Genomic DNA, 20,435 nt, shown 5'->3' on the forward strand with positions numbered 1-20,435 from the left:
TTTCATGTCCAATTCGTAGAAAAAAAAATATCAGATTTTTGATCTAGTTGCCTTAGGCTCATTCACTTGATGATATACATGCGTGGATCCAGAATCCAGGAGGGGGCATATTTTTTATTTTACCACGTAAATATAAGAAATTTGGGGGTTTTTTTTCAAGGGTGATCAAACTGACCCCCCTCTCTCTCTTTCTTTCTAGATACGCAGTAGAATATAGTCTACAAATGCCTACAGCCATTCAGTTCTCTGATATCTAAATTCAATTTAACCTCAATTGCGTCATAACATCCATACCCTTGACGGAAGCAAATGGACTTCCGTAATATGTGTATTTCCGAACCGAGCCCGTTTGATGATCTTTGACCGTGATATTTTTTCAAGGATAAAAATAACACCCGGAAGAATGAAAAACATCCAGAAAATGGGACCGTGCAAGATGAGAAGGATCCAGAAAGGTATATACAGCATGTGTGTCCAGTAAAATACCTGTAGAATTACAAAAAAAAATCCCAAATCAAATTCTTGACTGTGCACAAACTTTATTTTGCATGCACAGGATAAACCTTTGTCATTAAGTCAACTAAAATGTGACTGAAATGTTACTGAAATGTGACTAAATGGCATAATGTTGCCATCCAGTCACATTTCCAGACCTCCCAGTTAACATTCAGTTGATTGAATGGCATACATGTAGTTTGTTATTGTGATTCGACTTAATCTCGCAAGAACAGCGTTTGCGAATATTTCTTGCGGCGAAGTTATGTTAAAGTATCTATTTATGCGTCATACTTCGATATACAGTAGGAAATTGTCGACAATAATGGGAGTTTAAATAAATCAACAAATGAAGCTGAACAGTTGATCCTCGATATCACAGAAATATTCTGGATAGGACGCTAAGAAAGAAGAAAATACAAGTGTATAGCAAATCTAGCACAGGGAGGAATAAGAAAGGGATTAAAATATCATACTTTTTTTATATTATTGACAGGATAAATTTCATTTTAGTTTGATTAAAAAACATAAATGTGACGATTTAATTCCGCTCACACAAAACAGCAAAATAATGGACGCTTTCTTACTTGAAAATGGCCGCCTCTTCTGACAAACGGAAGTGAGCAGATCACTATAATGATAAGAATGACTAGGATGGGCCATCCCGTAATATAGGCTGAGTGCCCCACCCACCCGACTTCGGCCTTTGTTGTGAACAGAATATCAACGGTGGTGAGATTCTTCTCTGGGGTGGCGAACTCAATGTACACTAAACCAGAAGACAATGAAAAAAATAAATAAGATTTTTTTTTTCAAATGTGTACAATAGTTCATTTAGTATGAATTATCCATTTTCTCCATCATTTGTACACTGTAACATTACACATTTCATTTTTTATTCACTGAAAGAGTGTAGAGACAAAATCAACAATAAGACAACTATTTATATAAACATTGACCTCAAACATTCAAAATCTACAAAATGATCTTAAAACAAGCTTATAACGAAGTCCCAGGGACGGCCAATTTAACTTCGTTAAAAGCGTAATTCGTTATATCTGTTAAGTTTACTACATGAAATAGAGACTTGGGGAATGAAATTCACTTCGCTGTAAGCGTCAATACATTATAAGCGTGTTCACTATAACCGTGTTTTACTGTATCGAAGTTTTTGGTACCAAGACAATTGTTTTCAGTTTAAATATACATGTATATATGTATATTAAGACAGGTCTACTGGCTAATTTTCCTGACCTAACCTACTGCTATTTGACTTACAAGCATTCCCTATGTGAGCGAGGGTATGCGTGATTCCATAGAACGCTATCATGCCGCCAACCATTTTGTGAAATACGATATTTTGATCCAAGGGGAGAAAACCAGCTAACGGAGTAGCCCGTATGTAGGTCAAGCACTTCCGCAGCATCAGGACCAAAATAAACATACAGTTAAAATTGAGATTCATTCCTCCAATTCGTGCAACTGAAACAAAACAACACACTCTTGTTAAACTTTAATTTTATATTAAGATTTATTAGAATTAAAAAATGTTTCTTATTGATGCCATGTATTATAGCAATGAACTTTCAGAATACGCAGCGTTCATAATTAATGACTCAAAACAGCTTTAAAAACACGCTGCATGGGCGCAAGCCAAATGTATGATGGTGAAGGTGAGAAAAATGCTCAATTTATTATTTCTAAAAATAAATGCATTCTCTCACATGCACCAAAGTCCTGTGTGAACCAGTCAACTAAAAATTAACTAAAACGTCTAGAAATGTGACAGAATAGCAGACACTCTGTAGTTACATTTCAGTCACCTGGATGGCAGATTCTCATTCCGTCATCAATACTGTGGATACTTTTACGAGATCTTTACCTATAACGAATGCGTTGGAGTCGATGTACTTATTGATAGTGTAACCCGCCAGCCCCAGGTTGATAAGGATGTACAGAACAAGGAAGACAACTTTCCTGAGGTTGTTCCGAATGTACTTCCAGGTCAGCTTTTCGGTCCACCCTTTGGTCTTTTTATTGGTTCCGGCCGGGGGTTTCAACCACTGCGCTGCACTGTACAAAATTAATGACAAATAGCGTGATTTTCAAACGTTTAAAAATTTACTTTAAAATGGCGCAGTTAGTAAAAAAGCGAAACAATACATATTCTGATATCAAACAAACATGTATATCTCACATTAATAAGATTGATAGCAGTGTGTTAGTAATTTTTTTTATTCTGATGATACTAAATAAACAGAATATTACAATCTTTTAGATGATTTTTTATTACAACTATCTTATGATCTGTTTTTCTTGCGATTATTTACATGTACAAGTAGCTATCTATAACGCTGTAAACTTAGAGAGACGGGCAACAGTTTAAATTGTACTTTTTGTCTCTCCCCCCCCCAAAAAAAAATATATATATATTTTAATGACATCTTTGAAATAACTGCGTAACTGCTGTTTTTCTCATTTTGGGCTGTTTTACAGGTATAGGTTTCTGACCTGATGGTGAGATTTTCTATGACCCCGGGGTGTTTTTCTAGTTCCGCCTTCAGCTCCTCGAAGGTTATACTTCCGCTATTGTCTTCATCCGCGGCGTCAAATAGTACGTCGGTGAGATCATCAAGGTCTTCCTCGCTCAAAGTGAGGGAACTCTCCTCCATACACGATCGTAGAACAGTCTTAAGTTCTTCACGATCGATAGAACCCGATCCTGAAAAAAGAAGACAATTACGTTAGGATCACATTTTTTCTATGTATAACAGAAATATGACATTTTGATTTATACATCAAACTTTTTAAAAGATATTGACGAACTTCAATGATTGCTATTTACTTAAACTGTGACACTGCTTTTTTCTTGAATGAGCATGACAAATTCATGAATTACATTGCCTGAAATTCATTTTTGGTACTGTTGATTCCCTATTTTACGTCAGTACTTAATTCCGCGATTTTACGGTTTTCCATCATATCACGAGAAAATAAAATCGCGAATGCCGACATTTAATGCTAGTTTAATGTAGCTTATATATGTTCAAAAATAATAAGCGAGATTTTAAAATTTTAAGTTTAATTATGGCACGTAGCATCGCTCCCCCCCTTTTTCTTGCAGCAACGAATTTTTTAAAATTTACATATGAAAAATTTAATTAACATGGAGTTGCCCCCCCCCCCCCTCGTTTTTTTTTTTTTGGAGTTTGTAAAAAACTGATATGAAAATAAGGAAATTAGGATTGAAATAGAAGTTATATAGCCAACCCCCCCCCCCCCCCCCCCCCCTACGGATTAGGATTTTGAAGATTCTGGGAAATTCTTTTTTTTTCTTGTCAAGATTTTTTGGATGAGTCTGCCCCCCCCCCCCACACTTTCAAAAACGATGCTACGTGCCTGTAATTAGAAATTTACTTACAGTAAATTGCGCTTTGATCAAACATTTGTCGTTGTGTCATATTTCAGCAACTTACATGTATATCAATTTGCTGAACGAGAAAAAAGCAGTATCGTAGTTATTCTTAAGATCTTTTTTAGTCTTGAAAATAAAAGATTTTTTTGAGAGATAAAAAGATAGAATTTGAAATGGTAAGGTAGCCAACCTGGTAGAAATAGAAAATCGAGAGGAAAAGCAGTAACCGTTTTTAACAAAAACATAATATACTAGCATTTTTCTACTAAAACCGGGAGTCATACCGTCTACATCGTATACATCAAACAGGAACTTCAATTTCTGCGCAGGCGTGCCTTTTGTCAACATCCGGAGTCCATCCATTAGTTCTCCACATTCGATACTTCCGCTTTTGTCTGTATCAAACAGATTGAAAAATCGTTCCGCGAAAAAAGACTGTAAAGTTCAATAAAAACTTTATTAAAACTAATATCGTTGGTCCTAAAAAACAATCGATATACATTCATTACAATAAAATGAATTTATGAGTGACATTAATATGTAACCAGTGTAAGCAACTATCATATGTTTGTTATTTGTAAGTATTTTTTTTCTCATTGTCATTGTCATTGACTGTTTCATTACTAATGTATACATGTAATTATATGTGTGGGTGACTTACATGTGGATAAACATCTACATGTACAATGTATTTTATAAAATCTACTTTAATGAAAAAAATCCTCTCTTTCATTCTTTAATTCATTACTTTTTCTTTCTATTCTTTTTTCTCTCATTCTTTGTTTTTTGTTCTTTTTTTCTTTGACTTTCTTTCGTTGTTTTCATTCTCTTCATTTTCTTTCCTTTTCTCTCTATCTTTAATTCTTTTTTTTTCTCTTTCTCTTCTATATCTTATTATTATTCTACTTCTTTGTCTCTCTCTCTCTCTCTCTCTCTCTCTCTCTCTCTCTCTCTCTCTCTCTCTCTCTCTCTCTCTCTCACCCGTTTGACCCCTAGAGCGTCCTTGAACTCCTCCAGGTTGATCTCGCCGTCCTCCCCCGCGATCTTGGTGAACTGTATCTCCATCCATGACAACCACTTCAACTCCTCGTCCCTGTTTTTAAATTGTACATCAACTTTAGATTTCATCACATCAAGTATATTCAATAAACGCTAAACATCACAGGACCTGCAGCTGATACACAGAACTAAAATGCCTTTGCATTCCCATATCAAAAGATTTGGATTGATTAATTAATTATCCCGGTGCGTCTTCATTACAGTATTATTTGTCAATTTAACAGTTCATCATATGTAAAACTGCACGCACACTGATTGAAGAGTACTTTCTGGAATACAGGAATGAGAAAGTTGCCTGTGGTATTACTGTCTCTTGATCTGTTGACTACATTGTAGTTAATACCAGTGTTTTCTGATATACATGTATAATTAAAAACTGTGGTCAAATAGAGAACAGAAAATTGAAAAAAAAACAAAAAAGCTTCAGAAAGGAAGCAGCGAGACAAATCTAAGAGACAAAATCGATAAAAAAAATATATTAGGAGAATCTTATCTTTGGTATCCCTGATTTCTGCTGAATCTTTTATTTTTCTCCAGAACGCAATATATATGTTGACTGAAATGAGCGCTAACTTTCCTAAGGTCTGATATTATTTACCATTTAATCCAACGTAAATGATTAATACAACTTCAAACTTGTGCCCGTATAATTTCTAAATAAATGAAAATGAAAATAATTGAAGCAATCTTAAAAAGCCCAAAACTGTGCATAATAAAGAAAAAGTCCGCATGTCGAGAAAACAAAAACATTCAGCATGTATTGGTTTATATTCCATACAAAGCAGTAAATGATTGATGCCTCTAGGTGTGCGATCCAAACTACAATGCATGATGTTTATGCCTGTGATCTTTGTTGTTTAGAGTTCAATATTGTTGTTGTTTGCTTTGTTTGCCATTTTTGGTTTTTTTATATTACAAACAATATTATTTTTGTCATTTTTCTAAAGATACTAGTAGATATTTTACATAAAATTCTCAATGCGTAAAAAAAAATTCTATACATTTGATAGTTAACTAGAAAATAAAGTAATTGATTATTTTTTTTTAACTGAATTTTGAATGAATACAAAAGAAATCATATCTGATATATTTACAAGCTTTGAAACTAGCAGATGCAAAACTCTAGACATTTGGGCAGACGTATAGGAGGACGGAAGGATTTAAGGGATGAAGGGAGGATGAATGAGTGGAAAGATACATGTAGGTAGATAGATGGAAAGATGGGTGATAGATAGATAGATAGATAGATAGATAGATAGATAGATAGATAGATAGATAGATAGATAGATAGATAGATAGATAGATAGATAGATAGATAGATAGATAGATAGATAGATAGATAGACCAGTAATTGGAAAGACATAAACTCTGAAGCATGATATCCCTGATAAGCCATTATGTTTCGCAAATGATCCTCCTTTGAAATATATCATTCTATATAAGCAAAATATATTTGGCGCGTGCTAAGACAATACCTTACCGATTCTTAAAATATCTGTTTTATCATAAAAACAAAATGGTTAAAATAAAACTGTGCAAATATAGAGAAATAAGAAATAAATTTTAAAATATCCAGGTTGATTGCGAATCTGGCATACATCGTTTTGTGCTGTCCAGAACTATATTTCGAACTAAACTTACATAAAAGACTCGATCGTCAAAGAAATTTGAATAACTTATTGTTTACCATTTACTTTAAATTAAGAAAGTGTATACATGTAAGTTTAAATTTGGCAATACCGACTCTAAATTAAGTTAGACATGTTGCTTTGAAAAGAGAAAAAAAAATATATTCTTGACGCGATAGTTATCTTTACCCAAGGGTTGACAACGTCTGAATGATGTAGGGTATTAGTATACACATTATTCATGCATGTTCTTATACACTTTTAAACATAATATATAATCATTTTCAAATTGTTACATTGCCAAATTTTCAATGTAATCTCACTATTGCAAGAGGCTTGCACTCCAAAAGCTGCCTATTGGTTTTTATACAAAAATCGAATGAATTTTTCAGACAAAAAAATATGAATGCAAATCTTTTATTTTTAAAATATTTATTCGAGCATTTCATACGGTATTTTAATGATCGCTTTGCGTGACACCAGGAAACCGGTTGAATTAGAGATGCTTCTTAAAAGATATCATTAAGACTGTTCGTATGACCACTGTTTCGAAATATAATATCTCATGTTTAAATCCGTTTAAGCATCTCAAAAACATCTATCTTTAGCGTGGCTAATCACACAAACCGAAGATGTAAGCCAACCTCCTCCTCTCAGTTTATATAAAAAATAAAAAAACACATGACCAATTAACAAGTATTAAAATGCATGCGCATTAGGACTAGGGTAAATCAGCAAGTAACAAAAGCCCGATGAAAAGCGGGGCGGTATTAAGTTTGTAATAAAACGGACATTGCATCAATGGTCACTGGACATTGACCCTTTAACCTCAACACCATACCCCCCCCCCCCCCCAATCGCTCCCCTTAAAGGACATGTAAGGTGTCAACATCACATATATCTTTCATGAAAATAAATATCAGGTGTATACACTACGTTCATTTACCTACATACCTACGTATACAATAAGTACGTATATTTTAAAATTGCAGGTTAGTGGATTTTGACACGTGCGCTGCTGTAAAGTCGATATTACATCGGGATCGAGTTACACATTTATTTACAACGAGTTTATTCTCTCACCAGAGGCCGTGAAACACAAGCTTGCCCCTGGGGAGAGAAGGACAGTGATTTATGAATTTATCAAGGTTGCTGGCTTTATTATTGGGGCGTCAGGCTTTACTTAAGAATAAGTTGTTTGATAAACAATTTACTTAACTTAAAATATAATAAAGTATGTTTTTCATATTCAGTATTCATACTGTTATTTATGAAACAGTTTAACAAGTTTAGCTTTTTTAAAAAAGCTTACCGTCTTTAGAACAAACCCAAAACAGCAGTTAGTTATCAAAGACAGTTTAATTCTTTTTTTTTATATAAATGTCACCTTCCTCTACATAGCATGGCGAGTGGATTTATCCGAACATTTTTGTGTCTCATGTGTCGTTTAAGCCTGCGTGTCTAAAATTGAGAACTGTGTACCCGAGCTTGTAAGTTGAGATCGACTGTAGGGTGAAAGAGTTCTTAGGTAGGGTCGTAGACTCGTATTATATTGATAAAATCAAAGTTATCCCACTGCATTTATCTATCTAAGGTGCAAATAACTTTACCGATATTAGGCATACCGCATCAATTTTTTTTTGTATTTGAATAAACAATGCTAAAAGAAAAACAAATAATTTCAATAGATATTGTAGAATGCTACTTTCAACTAGTTGGACCTGAAAACCAAAGGCTGAATTTCATTCAAAGCAATATGTATTGCTTTTTCGTTTTCTCACTTTTTAAGATTTGAAATCTACGAAATTTGTTAAGTCGTACGTGAAAAAGATCATCAGAAAATTATCTCCCTTGCGCTGAACAGTATTTCAACCAATGAAATAAATGTAAATTTTCACATCATGTTTTTTCATCCAATCACAAAGGAAAGGAATTGCACAACCCGGAGACTGTAAATTATTTCAACTCTTTATACCGTCTTCCAAGGAAGACGGTAATAAAGGTATAGTTAACAGATGGTATTCGCCATTCGTCGGTCCCTTTTATGGATAACGAGCAATTCTCAGTTATACATATATCCACCAGGACCAATGTAGAAAATTGGCTATTCTGTATATGAACTTCCAAAGTCGCAAACACAACTTTTCGGGCCTTTTCGTAGGAGCTCGAAATAAACACGAGCACTGTCGGAAAAACCCGAGAAGCACCGATTAATAAAACTATTAACCAACAAATATTTTTTTTAAGGTTATGAAATGATTGAATAATTTGCTGCAGTGTCTTGTTTTATCAATCATTTCTATTAGTTATTTACTTTTACTATCTTTACAATACTGTAATACACGTATCCTTACAAAGAAGGATATGGAGTTACATAAAAACGACATTTTATGGGTTGGATAAGTAATCGAACAACAGTTAATATTTTATGCACTGTATAACCATGTGGGATAGGTGAGTACATGTATATTTGTAAATTGATACATTGAATAAGGAGAGAGAATGTTATTGACTTATCGACTCACAATACATGTACATGTGCCTTATACTAATTATTGTCATGGACTCATTGACAATTAAAAATTGTTAATTAGTAAAAGGCACATGTATCATGCCAAATAGAAGAGAATGTGCATATTTGTAAGTCTAAAGGAGTTTGGGGAGGGGATTGAAGTACAAATTAATTGAGGATTTGTTAAGATAGACTTAAGTATAGTGTCCATACCAGTTATAGGTTTTCGTATAGTGACACATGCAAAATGCGTGGATCCAGATTTTTTTCCGGGGGGAGGGGGGGGGGGTCGAATGAATATTTGTGTTTGCCGGAGGAGGGGGGGGGGGTCCAAGGCATATTTTCGGTAATATAACTACGATAATATATTAAGTTTGGTGCACAATCTCTCTCCTAGATCCACGCATGCGCACGTGTATGGGACGTTTTTTACCTGATGGTAATGTAGTAATGGTAAAGATCGTAAAATGACGTCCTTTTTGTGAAGAAACAAGGTTATGTTAAACAAGTAACATACTGTAGGCTCGGCACAGTTGTTTCATTTTAATAGTTTTAGATATATCTATCAACAAAAAGAATTTTAATTCGAAAATATGGGGTTAAAATCCAACGGTCGAATCAAACTAAAAAACTACAATAGTTTGTTAATGTTCATAAGGGGAATAAATGGCCGATAATCTAAAAATGAAATTATCAAATCGGTTTAAATTCATTTTTTGTCTTTTCCGGCTTCTGCGTCGATATTTTGGTTTTACCTTTAAAATTAATTTTTATAAAAATCTTAGGAAATATTCAAAAGAGAATTTACTAATCATCTACAAATAAGGAACTTTAGTTAAAATTTAAATCATTTGCGAAGTTAAAAAACAAAATTAAATAACAGAAATAAAAAAAAACTTACTGAATGGCCACACTTTTCTTCCTATCATTGGCTTTTTCCGGTTGTGTCTGTTCATTCTGTTGTTCACCGTTACCGACAAATTCAACCTCGTTCTGTCTTGATTCAAATCCACCACCATTCGGCAAATCTCGGCCATCTTCATCAATCGCGTGTACACCGAACGCTTCAGCAGTTTTCTGTGTTGATGACGTCACGGTTATGTCATTAACCTCGATATCGATAACCGTGTCGTCTGGTTTTTTGGCGGGTTTTATTTGATCGCCATCTGCGTCGTCTGCTTTAAATCCAAGATTGTCATGATTGTTGTTTGATTCCACGGTCACAGCGGGCTCCATCATTTTTGTTGAAACTGAATTCAAATTCCCCGAGTAACTAATGACGGATTTTAATTCGTGTTTTGATGACGGCGCTTTCTCGTCCGGAAGGTAGCGCTGAATATTGAAACAAGGCTTATCGTTGGTCAGCTGCTGCAGACGTAGGTTTTTATTGTTCTCTGTCGTCACCTCCGTCCATCGGATTGATCTACTTCCGGTGATTTCTACATTGTCCTCATAGCGAGAAATTCGAACGATGAAATTGGCATCCGACAAGACTTCTTCTGGAAAACAATATATAGATGAGTCAAGTAGGATTTTTTTTACAGTGTTCTACCCTCGTAAATATATATCAGTTAATCTTGTCCCGATCATAAAATAACATGCTTATTCAACTACAAATCAGTGAATTGTTTGTTTCTCATACTTTCCCATGCATAAGTTCAAAATTGAAATTTTAAAAAAAAATTCATTTTCTGGGGGTTTTTTTTCCAGAAAAAGAAACTAGTACATCAATAAGGAATTACTTTGCATTTTTTCTGTCACCAACCTCACAGCTGTTATAGTATTTCAAAGATGATATATACAAGGTCATATACCATGTAATAATTCATTCCAGAAAAAAAATGACGTCATAAATTTGCAAATTGATGCATTTGTTTTTCCATGAAACACTGGTTGCAAATACATGTATATGCTCACACTTTTTTAACTTCCTGCGCAGAACAAACTCTTTGTTAACTTTATCCGAAATATGTTTCTGTTAATTCATGTCAGTATCCCAATGCATCTACACTGGAAAACCTTAATTTGTCAGAAAATCATTCTTTAAATTAGGCACATTTTGAAAGTCCCATCGACTTTAACTATTTGCCGAGCTGAATATCTACCCGCATAGACATTGCTGCAGGATTGATATAATAAAGTGAATGAAAAGAAAAATACTGACCATGCGTGCGCTTTATACATTAAAGAAAGTCTTATTCATGACAGAAAAATGATACGTGAAATAAGTTTGATAGAAAAATATTATGCAAAACACCTCGCTTTGTTTTCGTTACAAAATTTTTACTACCATGTATCTGTTAGCAATCATGAACTTGTACGAATTATTAAATCAAAAAATTACTTAAACGATATTCTATTATATGCAAAAAATATTACCTAATAAGGATTGGGGCAGCAGTCAGTTTGCCTATTTGAGCCCTCGCCTTATACAATGAATTCGACAAACAGTGATGGAACAATGTAACGACAAAATATAAGCGAGATAAAAAATAAACAGAAATATAAATAAATGGAATTAAATCAAGTATAGCATCAGGGCATACAGCGATGCACTTAAGTAAACATTAGTTGTATACTTCTGAAAACTTTTGATTTGTTTAAACGTTGTATTATAGCATGTGCCTTTATTTGTTTTGCATAATGAGCTATGTAAATGTATCGATGAATCTTCTACCTGCTACTAGTATGTTTTGCTTTCTGTATTAAATAGCCTCATTTGCGTTTTTTATTTTTTTATTTTTTTTTGGGGGGGGGGGGGGTGGTTCTTACAATTATACAATAATTTACATTATTCCGCCATTTGTTTCTTGAATCACTCGAGAGGCCCGAGGAGTTGATTTGAAATTCGCATTTTTGTCCAAATCAATACATTTAGAATTACAAAACAAGTTTCATCTCACCTAAGGCAATAACACCTGTTTTAACATTTTTCCTCAGTTTAAAAAGATCCAAGTACGAATAATGCACATACATGTAGTCAATGCTCACAATTCGTCAAATTTTGTCAAAAATCATTGCGTCTGATTACATTGTAATTATTACAATATTCCATGTTTGAAATGTGATAAAGCTCAGCGTAAATTTCAGCACAGAAATTATAAATCAGCGCATACGCATGTCAACAACAGAAAAATATTATAACTTTTTTCGTACCACGCGAGAGAATTATTTATCTGTTAATCCGTTAGAATGTACATGTTTATTCATTTCCGTCAGCATTTCCTGTAGTTTTCTCTATACATGCATGTTTCATTCATACTTGTTTTTTTACAACAACCAAGCCTTTTATTTGTAGCGGCAAATCTAATGGATGCAGACGATGATTGTTTTCGTTATACATCTTAATTCCAAGTTATCCACTTTACCTACATGTACTAACTATAATATTTTCAAAAAAAAAGAGTTCAACATTTTATGTGTAAAGTTGTGTACTAATAGTCTCTAGCATTATCAATACAACGTATTTCATGATCATGGTAACAACAAATTCATGTTCAATTCGTAAGGAAGTTTTCAGTCTTTCAATCAATGGAATATATTCTTCTTTATATTTTGCACGTCGTTTTCTATCCATGCTCTAAAATGCGTAAAAAGTGTCAGATCTTGACCGCAAGCAGTTTATATGTGTCATTTATTTGTCATTTATTTATTTGTGATTAATTTTAACTGGTTAAGCAGTAAGCAATATACATTAGGCTATATTATTCCTTGCATCTTTTATGCCAAATACAATTGTATTTGAAAAGTTAACACATGTCTACATGAAATAAAAGTATTTTGGAACTATGTTTTCCTCTGTTATATTTATCACATTATCATTTTCGCTGAATATAAACAAAATATAATCATTTAAACCAAATATGTACATAAAAATGCACATGTACAGTGATATACAAAGTAATAAAACAACTCATGTCTTAAATAAGGTATTCCATGTGATTAAAAACTGTATAATTCAAATTTGCTAATGTTAAATAAAGCTAAGTTCAAAAATAACATTCGTGTACATGTATAACTGACTTTTTTCGTTGTTTTTTTTTTTTTTTTTTTTTTACAGGTTAGGCTTTTTGTGTGCGCTACCCAACATACCTCCACTGTTAATGAATCTTTTGAAATTGTTCTTTAGTTCAATGAAAACAAGTTCTATGCTCTTTTTCCCCCGCGCGCGTCTAGATTTCACTAAGTTACGTAACTGGAAATCTTGCCCCGAAAAACAACTCAAAGAAAATTTAAAAGAAAAGTCCAACTGAATGAAAAGATTTACAAAAAAAAAACCACTCGCATTGAATTTGAATTTCGGGTATCTTTTTTTTTTTTAATCTTAAGATTATAAGATAACATACCTAGACATTTACCCCTCATTCTGTGGCGTGTGCTATTTGCCGGAGACACTGTGTAAAGACCTTACCGTCAGAAAAAAAAAGTCGTCTGCCTTGGTTATTCAACGAATTGAACATGCGTTTTCACACCTATTTGCAGTGTATGACATAATATTTTATTGCCTGTATTCTTGTGATTGCATAATTTTTCTATAATTCGATTAATTACATTATAAATGATAGAAAACATTTGTAGATCCGTCATTGGTGATTTCGGTATCGCACTGTTTTCATCTTTCTGGGGTTTTTTGGTTTTTGCTTTTACATGTATTTAAAACAACTTCATTACTTTTATTTAGTTATCAACAAAATTTTCAATTGAATATATTTGTTTCGTATACATTTATATTTGTATATCTGATGGGAAATTAAACGGGGGGGGGGGGGGGGGGGGTTAGATGTACATGTATAAGTGTAAAAATTGCTCGTAAGATTTGTATGCATACCCTTGGTTTTGTACATACATGTACGTACGAATCAAAACTAGTGACACCCCGGGCTAACACTAACATAAATATCCCTCGTACACCCCCGGACTAACACAAATATTCAAATATTCCTCGGACACCCCCCCCCCCCTTCCCGCGCTGGATAAAAAAATCAAAACTTTGTACATGTTCTCAGTGTATAAATCTATCAGGTATGCTGTAGTAGTTTTCAATAACGGCAGTCAGTTTGTATTATTATGTCTTTACATTTTGACTTTTGTTTACGTTTTTATACAATAAAATATGTTCAGTTTATTCTGGATAACAAAATTAATGTGATTTATCAGTTTAAACGTCGTGAAAGTGACAGAGATTTTTATTTGTAAACAACACCATTGTGTATATCCGTTAAAATTGCCAGGGAAATTTAAATTCTCTACTACTACATAATCCTTTTTAAATAACCGTGTGGCCTTTTGTCAGGTTGGTTTAATGCATGAATAGGTGACAGGCTTTGTCACAGGAAAGTATCGCGTAAGTAACAAAAGGTCAAAGATATATCCCCCACCCCCAACTCCCACACACACCTAAATGACAGAAAATTTAATATTGTTACCATAACTCTTGTCCTCTGTTTCGTTTTGATTAATATAAAGTTGTTTTTTTTTTTATTTTGACCGTTTTACCAATTTTCGTCAGCTGTGTTTGTGTTTTTTTTTTAGTGTATAGAACCATTTTAGCAAGACCTTGGACTTTGGGTAGTTGGTGTCAAACAGCAATGTGACTGAGGCTGTTTATTTCACTGTAGGACACTCAGCCATATGCATGGCTCTTTGAAATCAACAAGATTTGTCTGGCTTTTGAGCTAAGACTACGCAATCGGTGTATATTTCACTCGAAATCAGCGTCATTTTTAACTTGTTTTGACGCAAGAAATATTGAAAGTAACGTCCTACAGAAAGTCCAAGGTCTTGTTAAAATGGTTATATCTAAAACACGACCGACGAAAACCGGTAAGACGGGCAATTTAACTACATGTTGTTCAAAAAAGTGTTTAGGACGGGCAATTTACCTACATGCTGTTCAAAAAAGTGTTTAAGACGGGCAATTTACCTACTTGTTGTTCAAAAAAGTGTTTAAGACGGGCAATTTAACTACGTGTTGTTCAAAAAAGTGTTTTACAGTGTTTTTACATGATATTATATATTCTATATACATCGTTAGCCGTTCTGATATATAAACCACGAAAAATCGCCCGCCGTTCTTCTCTTTAGTGCTTGCAATACTTTAAATTAAAAGATGGTCCCTTTGTTCCAGTAAGAACCAAATTTCAACCCCCCACCTCCCACCCCCCCCCCACACACACACAACAATATCACTACCTCCTAATTGTCTGCTTTGACACAACATTCTGTCCGATTAATATCTGGCCGCGGATTACATCTGTTGATATCACGATCGGATATAATCCCCCTTGCGATAACTAAACTACTGGAACATATAATAATTATGTGTAGGATAAGAGTTAAAGCTACATGTAGCATACATTGTAATTTAATTGGTCACCGATTTAAAGATCTCATTGTTGATAGATAAAGTTTAATTTTGTTTTCAATTCTACTTGGATTCTTATCTCTAAACAAAATATTTCACATACTAAAGAATAAGACGTGTTGACTGCATGTGTCAAAATTAGGGCTGTCGTGTCAATATTTCTTTGCGTTTATATATAATTTCATAATTCTTTACACCCTTCTCAAAACGTCGGTGCTTTCATTTCTCTTAAAATGTGAGAACTACATTGTACATGTGTCAAAGGAGCTGGTTAAATTAAAACTTTTTTGGGACTGTTAAATAATATACTCATGTACTAACGAAAACCAATAAAGAAAAGGAAAAAAAAATATTGCAATGAAATGCATGTACAAACATGTATTTAATTAGAAGGGAGAGTATGCTTTTATATTCTATATTATAAAGAGCATGGTTGATTTTAAAACCACCTGAGAAATATACCCGTTGCAGCGCGGAGGTGGGTGTTAGGAAAATAGCTAAGCTCTTTTCTGTCTTATGAGAACGATGTCGTATTAAGGTTTTGGGCTTTTGGTTTTTATTTCTTTTTTTTCGATATTTTTTTACCTACTACTCAAGATATTTTGAGAAAACGGAAGTTAATCTCCACCCACTACATAGAAAAGCGACACTCCCCATCGGAGTAGGTGTTAGGAGAACATAATTTTAAAAAAACGCACGCCATCCATTCCTTTCGTGTCGTTGTGTGAAATTCGACCCTTCAGACTTTTTTCAATTAAATTGCGTTAATGAACTTTTAAACTTTTTGGGACTTCGTGTTAACTGCGACAAAAACCTTCCTTCTATTTTTTGACAACTGTTTTAAAAACGTTCTATAATTTTCACACATTGTCATCTAACTTTATTCTCGCCTGAGGAATAGTCAGGTATGGACAGCTAATCTTTTAATTGACTTCTGTTTTATAATAACACTACATCGCGTTAATCCTTTCATGTACATACGTGTACTGCTAAAATGTCATGAGTTACTCAATAGCTTTTGATTTCCTTACATCTCACAGTGTACATATTATGTTAATCCCTTATTGAGCTATTTCATTGATATTAAACTGTATTTAAACTATCGTCAGTTGGAATCAGACCTTTGTCGCTGATACACCCCAAACTCATGTAAAAATCATATTTCATGCAAAGTTTTGGAAAAGTCTGAAAATTTATTAAAACGTTTTGGTTTGTTGGAGCTTTGATAATCTCAAGGTTGGCCCAGTAATAGTTCTGTACAAAAGAGAGCGCGCAGTAAAATTGGAGAATACTAGACTCTCTCTCTCTCTCTCTCTCTCTCTCTCTCTCTCTCTCTCTCTCTCTCTCTCTCTCTCAAAATAATAACACAGTAAGCTTCAGTTCTACGAAAAACAAAAATTACATTCCGGGAAATAACAACATTTATTTGCAATCGCAGATTTGTAAAATTTTAAGTATCTTTTAAAACCATATGATTGACCATATCAAATGTGTTTGCGCTACAGAGAAATCTCTGTCCTTGATGGTTATTGTCTTTTTTTAAAGACTATATTAATGTCCATGAGGAGGAGAGCTTTATAGACAGATACAGGAAAACACGGGTAACTAGAATTACCGAAATGTCTGTTGAAAACATTCAAGTTTTAAGCTCTATTATTTGGGATTTTTCGATCATTACTTAATGTCAGTTTATGGTTAAAGGTAGATTTGTATTATGATATCTAAATTGTTATGGACAATTTCTTATCATCCAGGCTCCTTTAAATTTGCTTATTGTGTTACAATTATATTATAATTGTTTCTAACCTTTAACCCCAAACAAGAGAAGACAAATCTGAAAAACGATATATACAAATGTACAAATGAATTGCCTTATTCGTTTGTTTTCAAGATTCTTGTATGGTAATTTCTTAATAATGAGATCTACATCTAATTGATAATTGATAAAATATGTTTAATGTCAATATTCCTTTAAAAAATAAATAAACAAACTTACTGTACTTCGACAAGCGTACTTCGTTCCTTCCTCTCTCTCACCATAATAAACCGATTACGCTCGACAGCACAGACTCAACCTTTGACCTGCTTGCTCTCTCTCTCTCTCTATCTCTCTCTCCAGACCTCCGTCCGTCTCTCTCTCTCTCTCTCTCTCTCTCTCTCTCTCTCTCTCTCTCTGTTGATAAAGTTAGAAATACGGCTTAAACATATACTATGTTTTTTGTACGTATGTTTTCTTTAATTAAATCTTAAATTAAACTGTTTTTACAACATGAGTCAACCTTGCAGAACCACCCTGATGTCGCGTGTAAGGTTTACACATAATTACCCTGACCGATGAAGTATTATATTATACGTGTAGGCAGACTTTTTTTTTTACTTTTTTTTAAAGAAAAAGCACAATGCAGCTTGTTTTCATAATCTTTTCATTATTTTGCAATAAGTACATGCAGAGTTTGGGGCGACATGTTTCTAAGACGTTCATTAAAATAAAAAAAAAAAGCGGATGAGGTTTTTACTTCTGTATATATATACAAAGTTTAGTAAATCAAGAATTTAACAAAAAAACATCGCAACAACAAAAGTTAGAAAGATATGGTAAAATATTTAACAATTAAGCAATTGGTAACATTTTTTATCTATTCAATTCAAAATCAGTTTTGTAATCATATAACTTGAAAGTAAATACTGAAGGATTCTAATATTGGCAAATAAAACAATCATGAGATTGGATTGTTAAAATTATGGTGAAAGGTGAGGACCAAAGTTGGTATTTTTTTTTATCTTACAAATTAAAATGGCGGTTTCAAAAATAGCCGTGTAAAGCCATCTGGGATCTTCATCTTCCGGTCATCACTGTCTCTTTGTCAAGTTTTAAGCACAAATTTAAGATACGATACACTAAATTTTTACACCAATAAAAGGGAAGAATTAAAAAACAAAACAATACACACCACTCTTTGAACACCTTTAGGGTAATCGTGACCGATTTGAATAGCAGCTAGAAAAAAATATATTCATTAAAAAGTGCAACTAACTCGTTACTAAAATCCATGTAAACATGAATACGTAGACGAAACACGACTTCCTTTCTTTTTTGTACTAAGACATGGGTCCATGTATTTAAAAAAAAGAATTTAAAACATATATATAAAGGGACGATTCATTATGGGCATCTTAGTTAGTAATCTTTGGCATTTAAAGATCTTAAGATTTTATACTTAAACTGTTGAATGGAAATCGTGAGAGTTCGGAATCCATGGCTCTCTCTCTCTCTCTCTCTCTCTCTCTCTCTCTCTCTCTCTCTCTCTCTCTCTTTGCTCTTCTGGTTTTATCGTGGATTTGATTATCCCGGCCGTATTTGACCACTTTAAAATGCATGAAAAGTGATTCCCCATTCCTTAAATAAAAGCAACACCTTTTTATAAACGGTATCATCACTTACATATGACTTGATCTAAATAGACTTCGGGTGTATCTTATTCAAAAGTCCAGTTTGTTACAAGTAATACTGGACAAAGATATCATAACTTTTAATTTTAATTAGCAAATAAACCTATATTGAAACTCATGCAAAAATATATTTCAGTAAAAGGAAGAAACATTTTCCTTATTCAATGGAACTAAAAAAAAGTTTAAAATAAAAATAAAATATCTTTTTCAATTTACACAATAAAAAAAAAAAAACACGACCACAGCTTTAAAATATAATTTCATACCGCCCACTGTAATTTTTAGAAGTTTCTTCACGTGCAGGAAGTCGATAGGGTAACAGTCGTACATACACTTATATTTCAAGATTTAAAATTACATGTAAGAAGGAAGCAGCTCAGTCCAGTGTTTCCTATATAGTCGCCGTGCAAACAAATTGGTCCATGCGATATTAATAGCCATTGGATTATTCACGTGAAATGCATGTGAAGCACCACTGTCTGTTTAACCGTTCCCATGACAACTCATGACGAATTAAGACTTCCTCATTATGCTGGTTTCGACCAATTGTATTTAAGAGATTTTTTTTTGTTGAATTCAGGGCGTAATTTTTTCTCCAAAGAAAATTTTCACATACTCAATTAATTATGTTGGTGGTCTTCAACAATCCAATCGTAGCTCTGAATCCCCGCTCCAAAAATAATGCACCTGCGCTTAAGTCATGTTGGTAAATACTGGTTTAGTAAAATCATGACAAGTTTTGTCACTGTTCAAACATATTGGAGTGCACCCCAGAGATAACAATAAAAGAAGTTCTCCATGGGTAGGTATGAGGAAGTAACATTTTCGAAATTTAAAATTTTTAAATTTGAAAATAATGTTTGATAAAATGGGATGGGCGAAGATTTAGTGCTCATACAAGTTTGAGTAATGCAAGAAAAATAAATTACAGTACATAAAACCTGACTGACGGAAAGGTTCCCGATCTAACATTTTGAAAATCCTAATATGTTATTTTCGGATCCATTTTTTAGTTATCTCAACTTTTGTATTGAATTTGTCCATACAATTAAAAAAATATTACGGAGGCGGAGCAGACAGACATCACTTTTAAAGGTGGCCTGATGTTTGGAGTTGACGTGCATCATATTTTTTCCCATTTTTTCATCTTAACCATACATCAATGTTTGTTTTATTTGCATGTATTATTATATTTTTTTTTGGGGGGGGGGGGGGGGGGGGTTCAACGCTAAAATTTTAAGACTCGTAGAAAGTCTAATTCGTGTCTTCAATAGCTTTACTTTTTCAGCAAACACATTTTTCTTAAAGTCGCAATAAATAAGAATCAACGTACTGAAGTACTGACGGGAGTTGATTTTATCGATTATCATTTATTCAAAATCAACGATATGTGATTTTGCATGGCAAGTAGTATCAGTAATCGAAATATTTCTGAGAGATTGAACTCGATCTTGTCTTGTTCAAACAAACGCTCGCCTTCTCCATTCATCTCCGACAAGCAAGAGAGACTCA

General features: G+C 33.5%; 1 protein-coding gene across 5 annotated transcripts in view; it reads right to left on the reverse strand.

Annotated features, from left to right (window-relative positions):
* The window catches only part of LOC128172919 (NADPH oxidase 5-like), a 35,298-nt gene that overhangs the window by 4,297 nt on the left and 10,566 nt on the right, over nt 1–20,435 (reverse strand). For 3 of the 5 annotated variants that reach the window (XM_052838654.1, XM_052838652.1, XM_052838656.1), the window contains exons 2-10: nt 10,011–10,608; nt 9,543–9,584; nt 4,892–5,003; nt 4,195–4,345; nt 3,007–3,217; nt 2,378–2,568; nt 1,774–1,977; nt 1,083–1,264; nt 295–486 (exon numbers count right to left, since the gene is read on the reverse strand). In XM_052838654.1, the coding sequence (XP_052694614.1) occupies nt 295–486; nt 1,083–1,264; nt 1,774–1,977; nt 2,378–2,568; nt 3,007–3,217; nt 4,195–4,345; nt 4,892–5,003; nt 9,543–9,584; nt 10,011–10,608 (1,883 nt within the window). Of the gene's footprint in view, nt 1–294; nt 487–1,082; nt 1,265–1,773; nt 1,978–2,377; nt 2,569–3,006; nt 3,218–4,194; nt 4,346–4,891; nt 5,004–5,219; nt 5,237–9,542; nt 9,585–10,010; nt 10,609–20,435 lie in introns of those variants that run through there. The other 2 variants (XM_052838653.1, XM_052838657.1) reach the window with 2 other exon arrangements.

This window comes from Crassostrea angulata, chromosome 2 (assembly GCF_025612915.1).
Source record: "Crassostrea angulata isolate pt1a10 chromosome 2, ASM2561291v2, whole genome shotgun sequence".
Lineage (NCBI taxonomy): Eukaryota > Metazoa > Mollusca > Bivalvia > Ostreida > Ostreidae > Magallana > Magallana angulata.